This window comes from Otolemur garnettii, unplaced genomic scaffold (assembly GCF_000181295.1).
Source record: "Otolemur garnettii isolate 467f Iridium unplaced genomic scaffold, OtoGar3 scaffold00336, whole genome shotgun sequence".
NCBI lineage: Eukaryota > Metazoa > Chordata > Mammalia > Primates > Galagidae > Otolemur > Otolemur garnettii.
This window is the reverse complement of record NW_003852731.1, coordinates 164,049-176,969: the sequence shown is the minus strand read 5'-3', so window position 1 is coordinate 176,969 and position 12,921 is coordinate 164,049. Positions and strand designations below refer to the sequence as shown.

General features: G+C 47.2%; 1 protein-coding gene across 1 annotated transcript; it reads left to right on the top strand.

The window, feature by feature from the left end:
• The first annotated feature begins 522 nt into the window (after positions 1-522).
• On the top strand, positions 523-11,530 carry CMPK2 (cytidine/uridine monophosphate kinase 2). The gene is made up of 5 exons (XM_012813904.2): positions 523-1,220; positions 2,618-2,732; positions 4,707-4,908; positions 8,370-8,603; positions 9,980-11,530. The coding sequence occupies exons 1-5, from the start codon at positions 525-527 to the stop codon at positions 10,095-10,097; spliced, it is 1,365 nt and encodes a 454-aa protein (XP_012669358.2). The 5' UTR covers positions 523-524; the 3' UTR covers positions 10,098-11,530.
• Positions 11,531-12,921: the final 1,391 nt, after the last annotated feature.

Genomic DNA, 12,921 nt, shown 5'->3' with positions numbered 1-12,921 from the left:
GACTCCCAGGCAGGCCTGGATGCCAGCGAGATCGTTACACCCAGAAGAGACCTCTCTGTCCCTAGTGTGCATGAGTACGACCCTCTGTCCCCAACTGGGCACAGGCGACAAAAGAGGAATTCAAACCAGGGTCAGGGGTCACCCCTCACCCACAGAACACAGCTACAATTCAGCGGAGGGCTCCAGTCCTCCTTCGGTGCCCCCTGAGAACGCGAGGCCCAGTGCGGCAGATGCCAAGTCAGGGCCTCCGAGAATCCCTGGGAGCCACCGGCCGCCGGGATAGCGCAGGCGGGCGGCGCCGCGCACTCCGGCCGGGCGGAGCGTCACTTCCCCAGGCGCCGGCTGTTTACATGCAGATCTCGGCGAGGAGAGCCCAGGCAGGGCGCCCCAAGCCCCAGGACTCCTGCCCCGCTTTCGTTTCCCCGCCGCACTTGGCTTTCGTTTCCCCGCGGCTCCTCCCGCCTCCCGCCTGCACCGAGTTTCGTTTCCGCGCTGCGGCCGAGGGCGGGGTCGCCGCGGCGCCCATGGCCTTCGCCGGCCTGCTCGCGCCACTCGTGCTCCGGCGTCTCTTGAGGCCGCTGCGCGGGCGGCGCGGGGTCTGCGCTCGGGCCATGGCCCAGCCGCACTGCTTCGCGCTGGAGCTCCCTGACTGCACTCTGGCCCACTTCGCTCTGGGCGCGGACGCCCCCCGCGACGCTGGTGTCCCGGACGCGCGCCCCGATCCCCGCCGGGAGGCGCTGCTGGGGCCCTCGGGACGCAGCTACTCCCTGTGCGCGGCTCTGGCCCCAGACTTCGGCTGCCGGTCCCGGGTCCGCGCGGCGCGGCTGCACCAGCGCCTGCTGCACGAGCTGCGCCGCGGCGTCTTCCAGCGATGCCAGCTGCGCAGTCTGCTGTGTTACTGCTCGGACGTGCAGGCCGGCGGCGCGCAGCACGGCCTCCTGCTGCAGGACCCCCTCGATGGCCCCGACACCTGGCGCGCCCTGATTCAGCTGCTGGACTCGTGCCAGGAAGCCCCGCGCCCGCTCCTGGGCAAGTTCGAGGCCGACCCGCACGGCCAACTGTGGCATCGCCTCTGGGCAGTGCAAGAAGGCGTGCAGCTGCCGATGGGGAGCTCGCGGGTTGTGCCGGCCCCGGAGCCTCCGCTGCACCCGGTGGTGCCCGACCTGCCCAGCTCCGTGGTCTTCCCCGACCGCGAAGCCGCCCGGGCCGTTTTGGAGGAGGTAAGAATTCCGTCCCCAGAGCTCATCCTGGTATCTGGACTTTCCAGACCAGAGTACTGCACCATGTAGTTGGCCTCTAAAAGCCTCTCTTGCCTGGGTGGTTTCTTTATTCGCCTTCCCACATCAGTTAGGAAAGATGTACTACACGGCAGGCCCTTTAGTAGGCACTGTGGCTCTTTCAAGATTCTCATTTGCAAGGATCTTCCTAGGGGATGCATCCCTGCACCGTGCGGGGAATGCTGGCTGTGCTGCAAATGCTTGCTTAGAGTTCTAGAGAAGGCCGTTGTGTAGTGCAGGAAAACAGTGTCATCTAGGAAGTAATTCAAGCATCTTGGGGTGTAGAGGAAAGTGCAGGAGTTTGGGGGTTCAAGAAATTTAGACTTAAGCGGTGCCCACCTCCTTACTGGCTGTGGATTGTGTGCAACTTACTCAGCTAGGCTACCCCCCCCCCATTCTCTCCTCTTTCACCTGTAAAACTCCTGTCTTGCAGTGTTGCTGAGATGATTAAGGAAACATCTGACTCATAGCAGGTGTTTAAGATGGAAAGTTCTTTCTGACCACTAGCTAAAGTAAACAGATGGGGCCTCCCAAGGATGCCCTGTGGGTGTCAGAAATATTTTAGCCATTTCTGAGCCAGCGTTACCGAGAATTTAAGAATGAAGAATCAACCACAGGGGTGGAATTCAAACTCTGGCATCTATTGTGTTATTTCCAGCAAGTTTCTTCAACATTCTTTTCCTCAATTTTCCCTAATCCATAAGGTAGGAATAACAGTAATGTCACCTTCCCAAAGTTACCGTGGAGATTGGCCAACTTAGTAAAACACTTAGAAGATTGCCTTGCTCAGAATAAGCATATAGATAATTAATAAACCAGTGTGGGGGCCTCACTGTGGAGGTGCTGTGAGCAGGCAGTGAGGTCATGTACTCTGAGGAGCTTTGAATTCCCAGAAGTTCTCTCTGCTGGCTTTGTGTTGGTGCAGGGTTGGCACTTTTCTCAGCCCTCTGTATGGTAAGGAGACAGTGAGATGGAGGTGCAGACTGCTCTCTTTAGGGCCAGCCATGTACCTGATTTCCCACAGTTAGAACAGACTGTTCCAGGCAGACCTGCAGCTCACGGTCTCTGCTGGCACAGCCCCTCATTCTGTGCCTTGCCTGATCTCCTGCGGTGGCAGCTGCTCACCAAGGCTGCAGGCTGAGTGATCCAGCTACTCAGGATAAAGTAAAGGAATCCAATGTGTCCCAACTTCAAAATACTCTGAATTGCACAAGGCCAGCACAGTGCTCAGTGGAACTTAGTCCTTATTAGCATTTGGCAATCTTGTCCTCAGCCATTTAGATGTGGTTTCTGGCAAAGCCCCTGGGCTTCAGTGCTGACCAGCAGATGTTGTTTTGCAGTGCACACCCTTTATTCCTGAAGCCCGGGAGGTGCTTGACCTGGTCGACCAGTGTCCCAAGCAGGTCCAGAAAGGAAAGTTCCAGGTTATTGCCATCGAAGGACTGGATGCCACTGGTAAGAGAATATTACTTTATAGTTATAGGCAGTGACATCAACGGATCTGTCACAAACACAGAAACTGTCCCTGCAAAACCAGACCTTATAGTCTGATGTGTGCCTCCACTGTGCGTCAGGGTCCCTGCCAGATAGGCCCTGGGATGTAAAGATGAGCAGGGGCCACAGTGGGAAGACCTACGCCGTGTGGGAGAGCCCAGCCCTGTGCTCTGGGGAACACAGGAGGGTGCAGAGCCTGTCTTCTGAGGGGTCATGGGAAGTGGGGGGTGTGGTCAGGGGAGATGCCGGGGTTGGGTTTAAGTATAGGGGGGAGTTGGTCAGGTGAGGAAAGTAGGCAAGGACCTCCAGGCAGAAGAAATAGTGCAGGCAAAGATATGGACTGGTGAGGAGTGTCCTGGAACTGTGGGCAGTTCAGAGGTTCTTTTGGGGACAGAATGTGAATGAACTGGGAAATGGAGGGGGGAATTTTTTGAGCTGTCAAATAGATGTCAGAATACAATGGTTGTGCCCACACACAGACCAGACCAAAGCACAAATGGAGGAGAAGGGCTGCTCCCCCACGCTCAGACCAAAACACAAATGCAGAGGAAGGGCTGCTCCAAGGTCTCAGGACCCAGGGAAAAGGGGGTGATCTGGGAGGGCACTGACGGCTGTGTGGGTCAGCACAAGGAGTTTCTCTTTCCTATGTCAATTTGAGGAACGCAGACGTTTATTTTTGATAATGTGAAAGGTCATTTCCACATTGTGGCCCTTTGGGTACACAACGAGGCAGACTGGGGCACAGGCTATGGCTCCTGTCCACTGTCCTGGGGCCATTTGAACCATCAGGCCATGCTTGGCTTTCCTGGAGACCAGCTGTTACCCCTGGCACATACCAGCTGGGCTGCAGCCCAGTTGTAGTTATGTCGGTTTTCTCAAACACAGAGGGGATTTTAACAGCATCAGTCCCCCATCCAGTGTGGGTTTTTTTTTTTTTATCATTTATTTTATACTAGAGCTAATTTAGATTTGGTGTAATTACAAGATTTATAAAAATTTAGCCTCATGACAGGCATCAAAATTTGCATGGAGATTGCATGGGTGGCAAACAGAACATGAGTTAGTGATTCCGTCTGCCGTGTTGGTGCAGCTGTGGTCCAGCCTGTCAGCAGGGTGAGTTTGGGTAAATTTGTTAACTTCCCCGGTGCTCAATTTCTTCACCTGTGAGATGATTAAATATTAACTAACTTGCAGGGTCATTGGGAGAACTAGAAGCAGATTATGTGTGACATGCGTGTTTCATAGCAGATACTGAGAAGTGGTGGCTACTGTCAGGATCCATCTTGATTACCCAAGGAAAAAGATAAGGAAAGTAAACATTTGATAATGAAGTGTATGATAGAGAAAAATAAATTAAGTCTAAATGGACAGCAGGAGCTCAGAGAAGCTGGGGGAAATTACCCCTGTGTAGATCGTATTCTCATCACCCATCCTGTTCTGGCCAGCAGCTAAGAAGTAGGAGACAGGTCCTGAGAAGTCCCAAGTGCATCCCTGAGGCTGTGCAAAGGCAGGCCAGACCAGGAGGCATAAGGCAGCCACAGCTCTAAAGAGGACCTGGAACCCTAAAGGCACATACCGGACCTCTAAAGGGCAGATCCAAAGGGGTGAGAGCCGGCGGGAGTGGGAGAACCAGGCTGGGCGGCCCAGGAACGTGGTAAACACTAGTTCAGGCTGAAAATAAAAAGCAGCACAGTAAAGGGGCTCTGGTATCAGCCCCCCAATACCAGAGGTGATCATTAAGTAGAATTTTGCCTCCGTGTATTCTAATACCAAACAGAGGATACCTAGGTTCCTATAGGTCTGCGGCTTATGTACTCAACTCCTTTTATTTACAAGTTGAAAGAATTTCCTTGTTCTTTCTATGTTAATATTAACTTTTGGGTGTCACGTGGTGGCTGTGGCTAAGATGGGCTATATTTTGTGTCTGACCCGCAGGTAAAACCACAGTAACTCAGTCGGTTTCAGATTCACTCAAGGCTGTCCTCTTAAAGTCACCACCCTCTTGCATTAGCCAGTGGAGGAAAATCTTTGATGCAGAACCAACTATCATTAGAAGAGCTTTTTACTCTTTGGGGAATTATATTGTGGCTTCTGAAATAGCTAAAGAATCTGCCAAATCTCCTGTGATTATAGACAGGTATGTATGATAATGCCTGAGATTAGGCATTTTCTCCCTATCCTATACGTACATACACATGCAAGTAGACAACTGTGTTCTTCAAACTGTATCATGTCTGTGATTTATTAATCACCCACACCAGTAATGCATTGATAAATGCATTATTACATTATGCTGATACCTGGAATAATAACTTGGGTACGTGGATATTAAATGTTACCCCCAGTTTACAAAGAAGACACATCGGTCTCAGGTTAAGAAACTTGCCACAGCGACTGAGCTGGACACAGCATATTGAGATGCTAATCAGTCTCTTCTTCACAAATCTATCCTTTCAGTGGTTTATTTGTTCACTGACTTATTTAACACCTACTTATTGGGCACCTACTGTGTGCTAAAGCCCGTTCCTAACTCAGTGGCTTCAGTGGTGAGTAAATTAGATAGTTTTCTTTTTTCGTGGAGCAAGCATAGAGTTGCAGAAAAGATAATAATCAGGTCAGCAAACACACAAGATCGTAAATGCTAAAAGGGCAAAGTAATGGGCCCACTGGACATGACATGGGAAGGTGGTCTGAGAGGGCGCTGCTAATCTGAACCCTGGTCAAAGACAGCTGGTAAGAACATTCCAGAGTAATAGGAAGCACTATGAGAGAGGAAACTGCCCAGGCAAAGCTCAGAGAGCAGGGATCATACTCCATAACTGGAAGAGGCCTAATGTGCTGGAGACGCAGGAAGAGGAGTGCTTTCTGGATGAGCGGGGAGAGGGGCATTACTACAGAAGCTATGTATAATGTGTTGGCAAATTGCATTTGATTTGAACCGATGTGGTTTCCTTGGTGGCAGAATTGGAGAATACTAAATAGTGGAAAGAGTGTAAAATTGATGGCCAAAGGGTATGATTATTTAAAATGAGCAGCAGTGTTGTCAATGAGAGAACTCCATAGAAAACAGGTCCCTAATTCTTCCCTTGATTTTTCTTCTTTGTGTCTGTGAATTGTCTGCAATTTAGTTCTTTAAAGAGACACTGCTTCACTTTGTCAGATGAAAAGAAAAGAGCAGTTATTTGTTGTCTCGGTGGGTTTTGTTCGTGTTTAATGAAATCCATTTTAGACAACACCGTCATCTAGCTGAAAAATACAGGAGACAGAATAATTTTTGCGGGTGACTATGGTTAAGGTTGGCGACTTAATAACCCTTATTACCTTAAAAAATCTATTCTTGCTGGTGGTTTTTCTACAATAAAGAAGACTTTTAAAATTAAGATATTATCAGCCTCTGTGTTCATAGTTAAGATATTTACTTCTGTGACTGTGGAGCATGGCAGAGCACAGTGCAGACTGTAGTTTGAAAGAAAAAGAAAGCCTGAGCCCTGCCCAAATTTATTGAGCTTCAGGGACAATGTGCATCTGGTAAAGAAGGTGAGAGTGCAGGATTGTGAGGAATGCGCCGGGTAAGGAGTACCCTGGAAGGCGTCCCAGCGGAATCTACAGGAGCTGCCGCTATGGTGCCCTGAAGTGCTCAAAGCACGCTTGCAGGTGGACCAGGGCTTGGAAGGAGGGATGGGGTTAGGATTGACTAACTCCCAGCTGGATTTTTTTACTTCCATCCTTTTCAATACCGTTTGCATCATGTCATGAGAATTTGAAATGATGCATCTTTAGTTATAACCCGTGCCCGTAAGAACTAAATATTGGCTTATAATAACAGTATAATAAATTTTTAAGTACTTGTCTATGTTTGCAAAAACTATGGAAGGAAAACAAAGCTTGCATGATTTCCACTTTGCAGATGAGTAAATTGAGACTATATTGGCTTTAATGAATTTTGCCTACATCCACAAAGCAAGTGGGGCGCAGATGGCACAGAGGATCTATTATGTGGATAGCCCTGTGTGAACTTTACTGTGGAAGGTAGTTCAGTCTAAAAGGATCAAGAATTTAGGATTTTAAAGAATTGGAGCAAACATGGCAAACATAGTGTTGCAGGAAAGATAATAATCAGGTCAGCAAATACACAAGATCATAGCAGAGCATGATAATGTTAAAAGGGCAGAGTAATGGGCTAGAAAGCTCCTAGAGCCCCACTGAACACGACATGGGAAGGTGGTCTGCGAGGGCGCTGCTAATCTGAACCCTGGTCAAAGACAGCGGGTGAGAACAGAGCACCATAGTGGCTGGCGCCTATGGATTCCACTGCGACTCCTTCCAGGGTACTCCTTACCGGGCTCATTCCTCACAATCTTGCACTCTCACCTTCTTTACAAGATGCCCGTTAAAGATTTATTAAAGAATATTAGTAAACTAATATATTTATAATGACATCAGAAATATTACTGGTAGGTGATAGTTGTTTGATGTTGGGTCTGAAATTTCACATTTAGTCACTTCAAGTTGATCTATGATGAGAATAGGGTGAGAGCATAATAAACGAGGGCCACAAGTGAGACAGTTCCCATTCATTCATTCTCGCAAAGATCATTTATTGCTTACCTATGAGGTGTCAGACACACGTGCCTATAAAAAGATTTTCTCACTCAAGGAATTTATTATTTAATGGAGGGAACAGAAGCTGGGATAGTTGTAAAAATCAGCTCTAGTTTAGAAGCGGGGAGTCCTTCAATAGAGTCACTTGTAAAGGGAGTGGAGGGCATAGAGGAGGAGGCAGTGAATTATGCTTGGGGGCGTCACAGGAGCTGGAGTCTGAAGGATTTCGCTGGCTGAGAATGTCCCCCTTGCCAGAGGGAAAAGTCTGAAGACAGACTCAGGTACAGATTGGGAAGGAGTTCTGTGTCTCAGTAGAAAATGTGAACATTTTCTGGAGGCAGTGGAAAGTCACTGGGCATTTTAAAATACAGGGCTGATTTGATTTTCATTTATTTTCATTTATGCTTTCAATTTTATTTTCCTTCCCTCCAAATATTTTTTTTAAATAGCCAGCAGAAAGCGTGGCTGACTCGCCCTGGGAGGGTCTTCATGCAGCTGCGTTGGCTTGCTGGTCTCCCTGCCTGGTGCTGCTGCAGGGTGATGGGAAAGCTGTGAAGGGCACAGGAGGCTTCTAGCCCAGGCTTCCCAGAACATGCATTTCATCTGCTTGTTCAATTTGAAAACAATATAAGGACAGATGTGGGGTTGCCAGGTTTTTATTCTGCACAGATCTGGCCTTAGAGATTTCAAGGATTTCAAGGATTTCAAGACACACCTACCATCCCCTTCCACCAGCCCTTCCGAGAAGGGATAAGCCGGGTCCTTGGGTGCTCAGCTGGACAGGTGGAGTCCACTGCATTAGTGCTTTTGTTGAATTTCATTTTTTCTAATATTTTATAATTTTTTTATTTTATAAAACATTAATTTGATTTAATTTATATACTGGTATGAAAGTTTCCACTCCGCCAGCTCTGGAGTCAGCGTCCCCTAGGCTGGTATTCAGTTGCTGTGGTGACTTTCCTGCAGACAGGGACATCCTGCTCCTTCTCTTCCCAGGTACTGGCACAGTACGGCCACATATGCCATCGCCACCGAGGTAAGCGGGGGTGTGCACTACCTGCCGCCGGCCCATCACCCCGTGTACCAGTGGCCCACGGACCTGCTTAGACCCGACCTGGTCCTGCTGCTCACAGTGAACCCCGAGGAGAGAGTGCGGAGGCTGCAGGGTCGTGGCATGGAGAAGACCAGAGAGGAGGCCGAGCTGGAGGCCAACAGTGTGTTTCGTCAAAAGTAAGTGTTCTCCAAGTGAGATGAGTGGCAGAGCAGCTGTCCCTGAAGGGAGGACGGCCACTGGTGCTCGCTGTAGGAATATGAGGAAATGATATTGTTCCCAGTTTTCAAATGCAAGAAGCAATATCCTCCAAATGATGTCACGGCCACAGCACTGCCATGTTAAAGTGGTGGCTATTTGGCTGGGGGTCAGACCTGGCTATGCTAGAAGTAGCATGAACCTGGGTAAGACAAGTATCTCTGTGCCTCAGTTTCCCCTGTCATAATCTAAAGGGCCCAGAGCACTGGGCGCACCCAGTAGCTTTTACCTACTCGGTGCTTTCCATGTGGGGACACCATTCACTTACGATGCGTAGCCCTGCGCATCCCTGCGAGGAAAGCATCAGCCACGTTGCATAGTTTACGAAACACAGGCTCAAAAGAGTAAGTAAGTTGTCTAAATTTATATGCCCGTTAAGTAGTAAACTGGGGTTCAAGTTAAGATCTTTCTGATTTTAAAGACATTGTGTTTGTTTTTAATTAGAAAGTTATGAGCACAATAGCAGAAGAGGGGCTGATCAGCCTTCTTGCTTCATGGCTGGCTGTGAATTGGTTCTACAGCTCTGGTTTTAAAAACTAGAACAAATGTTTTAAGTGACCAAGCAATGCCAGCGTCATTACTGTAACATAGTGATGTTATAATAGAAATGACGTAATAACGGCTGTGTGTAACGATACTGTGTTAAGGCGTTTCCTTGTATTAACCAATTAAACCTCATTGCACACTTACATGGTATTGTTTAAGTTTTCATTTTACAGAGAAGAAAACTGAGGCAAAGAGAGGATAAGAAATTTGACAAGTTCACGTAGCTACTAAGTAGTAAAGCAGAGCAGTGGACACAAACAGTATAGCTCGAGGTCCCCTATTAACCACAGTACTGCGGGATTTCCAGAAGGAAGTAGGCACCTGTCACCTGTACACACATCAGGGCTAGCTGGCCTGGAAACGTCACAGGACTAGAAGTAAAAACAGTGCGTAAACTAGGGCTTTTGTGGGGAGAAATTTGTCACTGAGCACGTTCGCTAAACTCTTCGAGCCCCCACCACTGTCTCTACAGACCATTCTCCTCCTAAGGTTACTCTGAGTATTAAATGAGAAAAGTCGATCAGAATGCTAATGCTTGGCAGGTAATAAGTATGCAACCAATGCTAGGTATTAAGCCTTAGTATTAATTTGTCATTTATTAAACAAAATGCGTCAACATCTTCTGTGGGCAAAGCTTACAGATGAGTAAGGGATAGGGACTTGCTGTGAGCTGTTTATATTACAGTAGGAAAATGCTGGGAGCAGGAAGAGCTGTATTAAAAAGTAGACTTTTCATTCTGCCTGTCCACAGGGTGGAAGTGTCCTACCAGCGGATGGAGAACCCTAGCTGCCATGTGGTTGACGCCAGCCCCTCCAGAGAAGAGGTCCTGCAGACGGTTTTAAACCTAATCCAAAGTCATTGTAACTGATGGTAGTCACTCTGGCCTGGTGCCATATTTGAGTGGTTTAGAAGTTGTTTGAGACATCTAAGCCTGCCATTTGTTATGCAGTTTCCCTGGATATCTGTGGCACAAGCGTGTTGTGTAACAGAAACTTGGAGACCAGATGATTTAATTCTACCCCAGCCCCCATGCTCCCTTCTGACTGGTGGATCCAGGAAGCCTGAGTCGGATCATGTTCCAGTGAGAGACCAGTGTGGACATTTTCTTGGAACATATTTTTCACTCCGTAACTTCCAAATTTCTGGAAGGCTTGTCTTATCCAGAAAGTATCAGCTGCATTGAAGCAATTGATATGATCTTCCAAATCAGTGGAGAACTCTGGTCTCTCCTTCTGCCCAGACTCGTGGTGATGGCTTGGTAAACCCAGAGCTGGCTTCTTCCAATCTGGTTGCCCTTCGTAATGATCATCTCAGCCCTAAATCCTACAGCCAAGTGTTCCCAAAGGGCCTGTCTACATGTCCTGGCTCCCCAAGGACACTCCTGCAGAGACCTTTATGGGCAAGGGCCACTTCCAAGGAAAAAGCATCGATCTTGTGTCTGAGACTCAGAGCCTTTTAGATAGTGGTCTGGGTTGGCACTGCCGAGTGAGGTAGAAAGGCATTCAACCCAAGAGACCTAACTGCAAAGATACCAACCTTCTCTGAATTATATGTTGCTTATTTGACTTGCTTTCCTTTGCTATAAAATATGGCTCAGGATATAATGAACATTTTTCACTGAGCTGGATGCATTTCACTCAGCTGATCCAACAATTTATTTATATTGATCTTTACATCATATGTTTGCTCAAGGGGGGAGGCCCTGAGTCACTAATTATAATCGGTGCCAAAAAGCTAAGTGCAGTATTTATTGTGTATTTTCATTACGCAAATTTATCTTACTAAGCAATGGATCCTGGAATGGGATTTCTTAGTAAATTATCTTTCACTTGAATGTCTTATGATTACACATGGAATCAGCTTTGAGCTCTGTGTGAATAGAAAAACCTGGCTGAGCAAGGGGAAAAGTCTTAAGCTGTGTGGCCCTCGGCAGTTGGTTGAACCACGACGCGATTACCTACAATTCCTTCAGTTCTAAGAGAGATGAGTCTGTGTATTATTTTTAACCTGCCTACCATTTCTTAAGAAGATATTACCCCCAAATAATTAAATTTAAGGTCTTACCAGGTTTACCATATGGAATCTATTTTTAAAAGAACTATAGGTAATTTTTAACATAATGTATCTGTGTATCTAAACGGGTCACTGGTTTTAGTTGAAAATGTTTTTAAAGCTGACACATAGAATGACGGTTCTTTGCAATGTGGTGTCTAATTATTTTATTGGTTTTATTTACTTTAAATACTTTGGAAAGCTTATACCAGCAGCCTAGAAAAATAAACATGCAGTGACTTCTTCACATTCCTCGCACATGAATAAACCTGCTGTGGCTTTGTCGGCTATGTTGTTGTCCTGGGTGCAGGCTGATTTGTCTGAAAAGCGTCCCTCCAGCTCTCTTTTCAGGATTGTGGTATCTGAAAGGGAAGTTTGGTTTAGGAGATGGAAAGGTGTGAGCTGGAGGCTCTGTGGAATTTGTGGTCAAAGTGCTTACAGAAAAGGAGGGCGATGGTTTTGTTTTAAACATCTTACAAATTTTAAAGTGATTTTTATGATTCAATCTTTATACACCTGAGCTTTTCATACAGTGAGAGGTGTATGATTTGTGAGTATTAGATAAGACAATGTTTTATAATAGAAATAATTCTTTCAATAACTGGGCTCTTTCCACACTGACCTGTATATGGTCTGTGAGGATTAGATAAGACAATGCGTCCTACCCCCAAACTGATGACAAGGAATCATTTGCTTGGCTGTGCTCATGGGTCTTGTTTATGGCAGTCCTGTGGTAGACCATTAGTTGCCTAAATATGTGTCCTCTCTTTCTTCAAAAGTAATAGAGTGTTTCGCTCAGTCCATGGGTGTTGAGAGTTCAGACTACCTTCCCAGGGCTCCCTTGTGGTGGGATGTGACCCACGGCTAGGCTCTTGCCAACACTGCATATGTGAGCAGAAGGAACATTGGAAACATTAAGGGGGGATTGTCCCTTTACCCTTTAACTGTTCACAAAGGCTGTGCTTAGAGATGGCAGTGAGCCTTCTAAGGACCAGAAGAGAATGATGGCACCAGAGAGATGGAGAAAAACCAGAGGAATAGACACCAGTACCCTAATACGGAATCCACAGCCGCCTGGACCTCTACTTGGGCTTGTATGTGTGATGAGCACATTTCTATCTGTTCTAAGCCATTCTTGGTTTGGGTTTCTGACCCAGAACACCCAGTTAAGCCTATATGAATGTGCTTTTATATTTATTACACGCAGAACCTAGGGCATGCCCACTAACATATGGGACAAATACTATGTTCAGTGAAGAAAAATAATCAAGACTAATGAATCAGATGTAGCTGTTGACTGACTGGCTACTTAGAAATTACCAGGCTGGTCTTACGGAGTTTTCTTTCCATTTACTGGGCAGAGACACCTCAAGAGAAGGACCTGTGACACCATGTGAAAACCCTGAAAAGCCATCACACCCAGCCCAGTGACACCGTGTGAAAATCCTGAAAAGCCATCACACCCAGCATGGTGACACCGTGTGAAAACCCTGAAAAGCCATCACACCCAGCACGGTGACACCATGTGAAAACCCTAGAAAGCCATCACACCCAGCATGGTGACACCATGTGAAAACCCTGAAAAGCCATCACTCCCAGCATGGTGACACCATGTGAAAACCCTGAAAAGCCATCACACC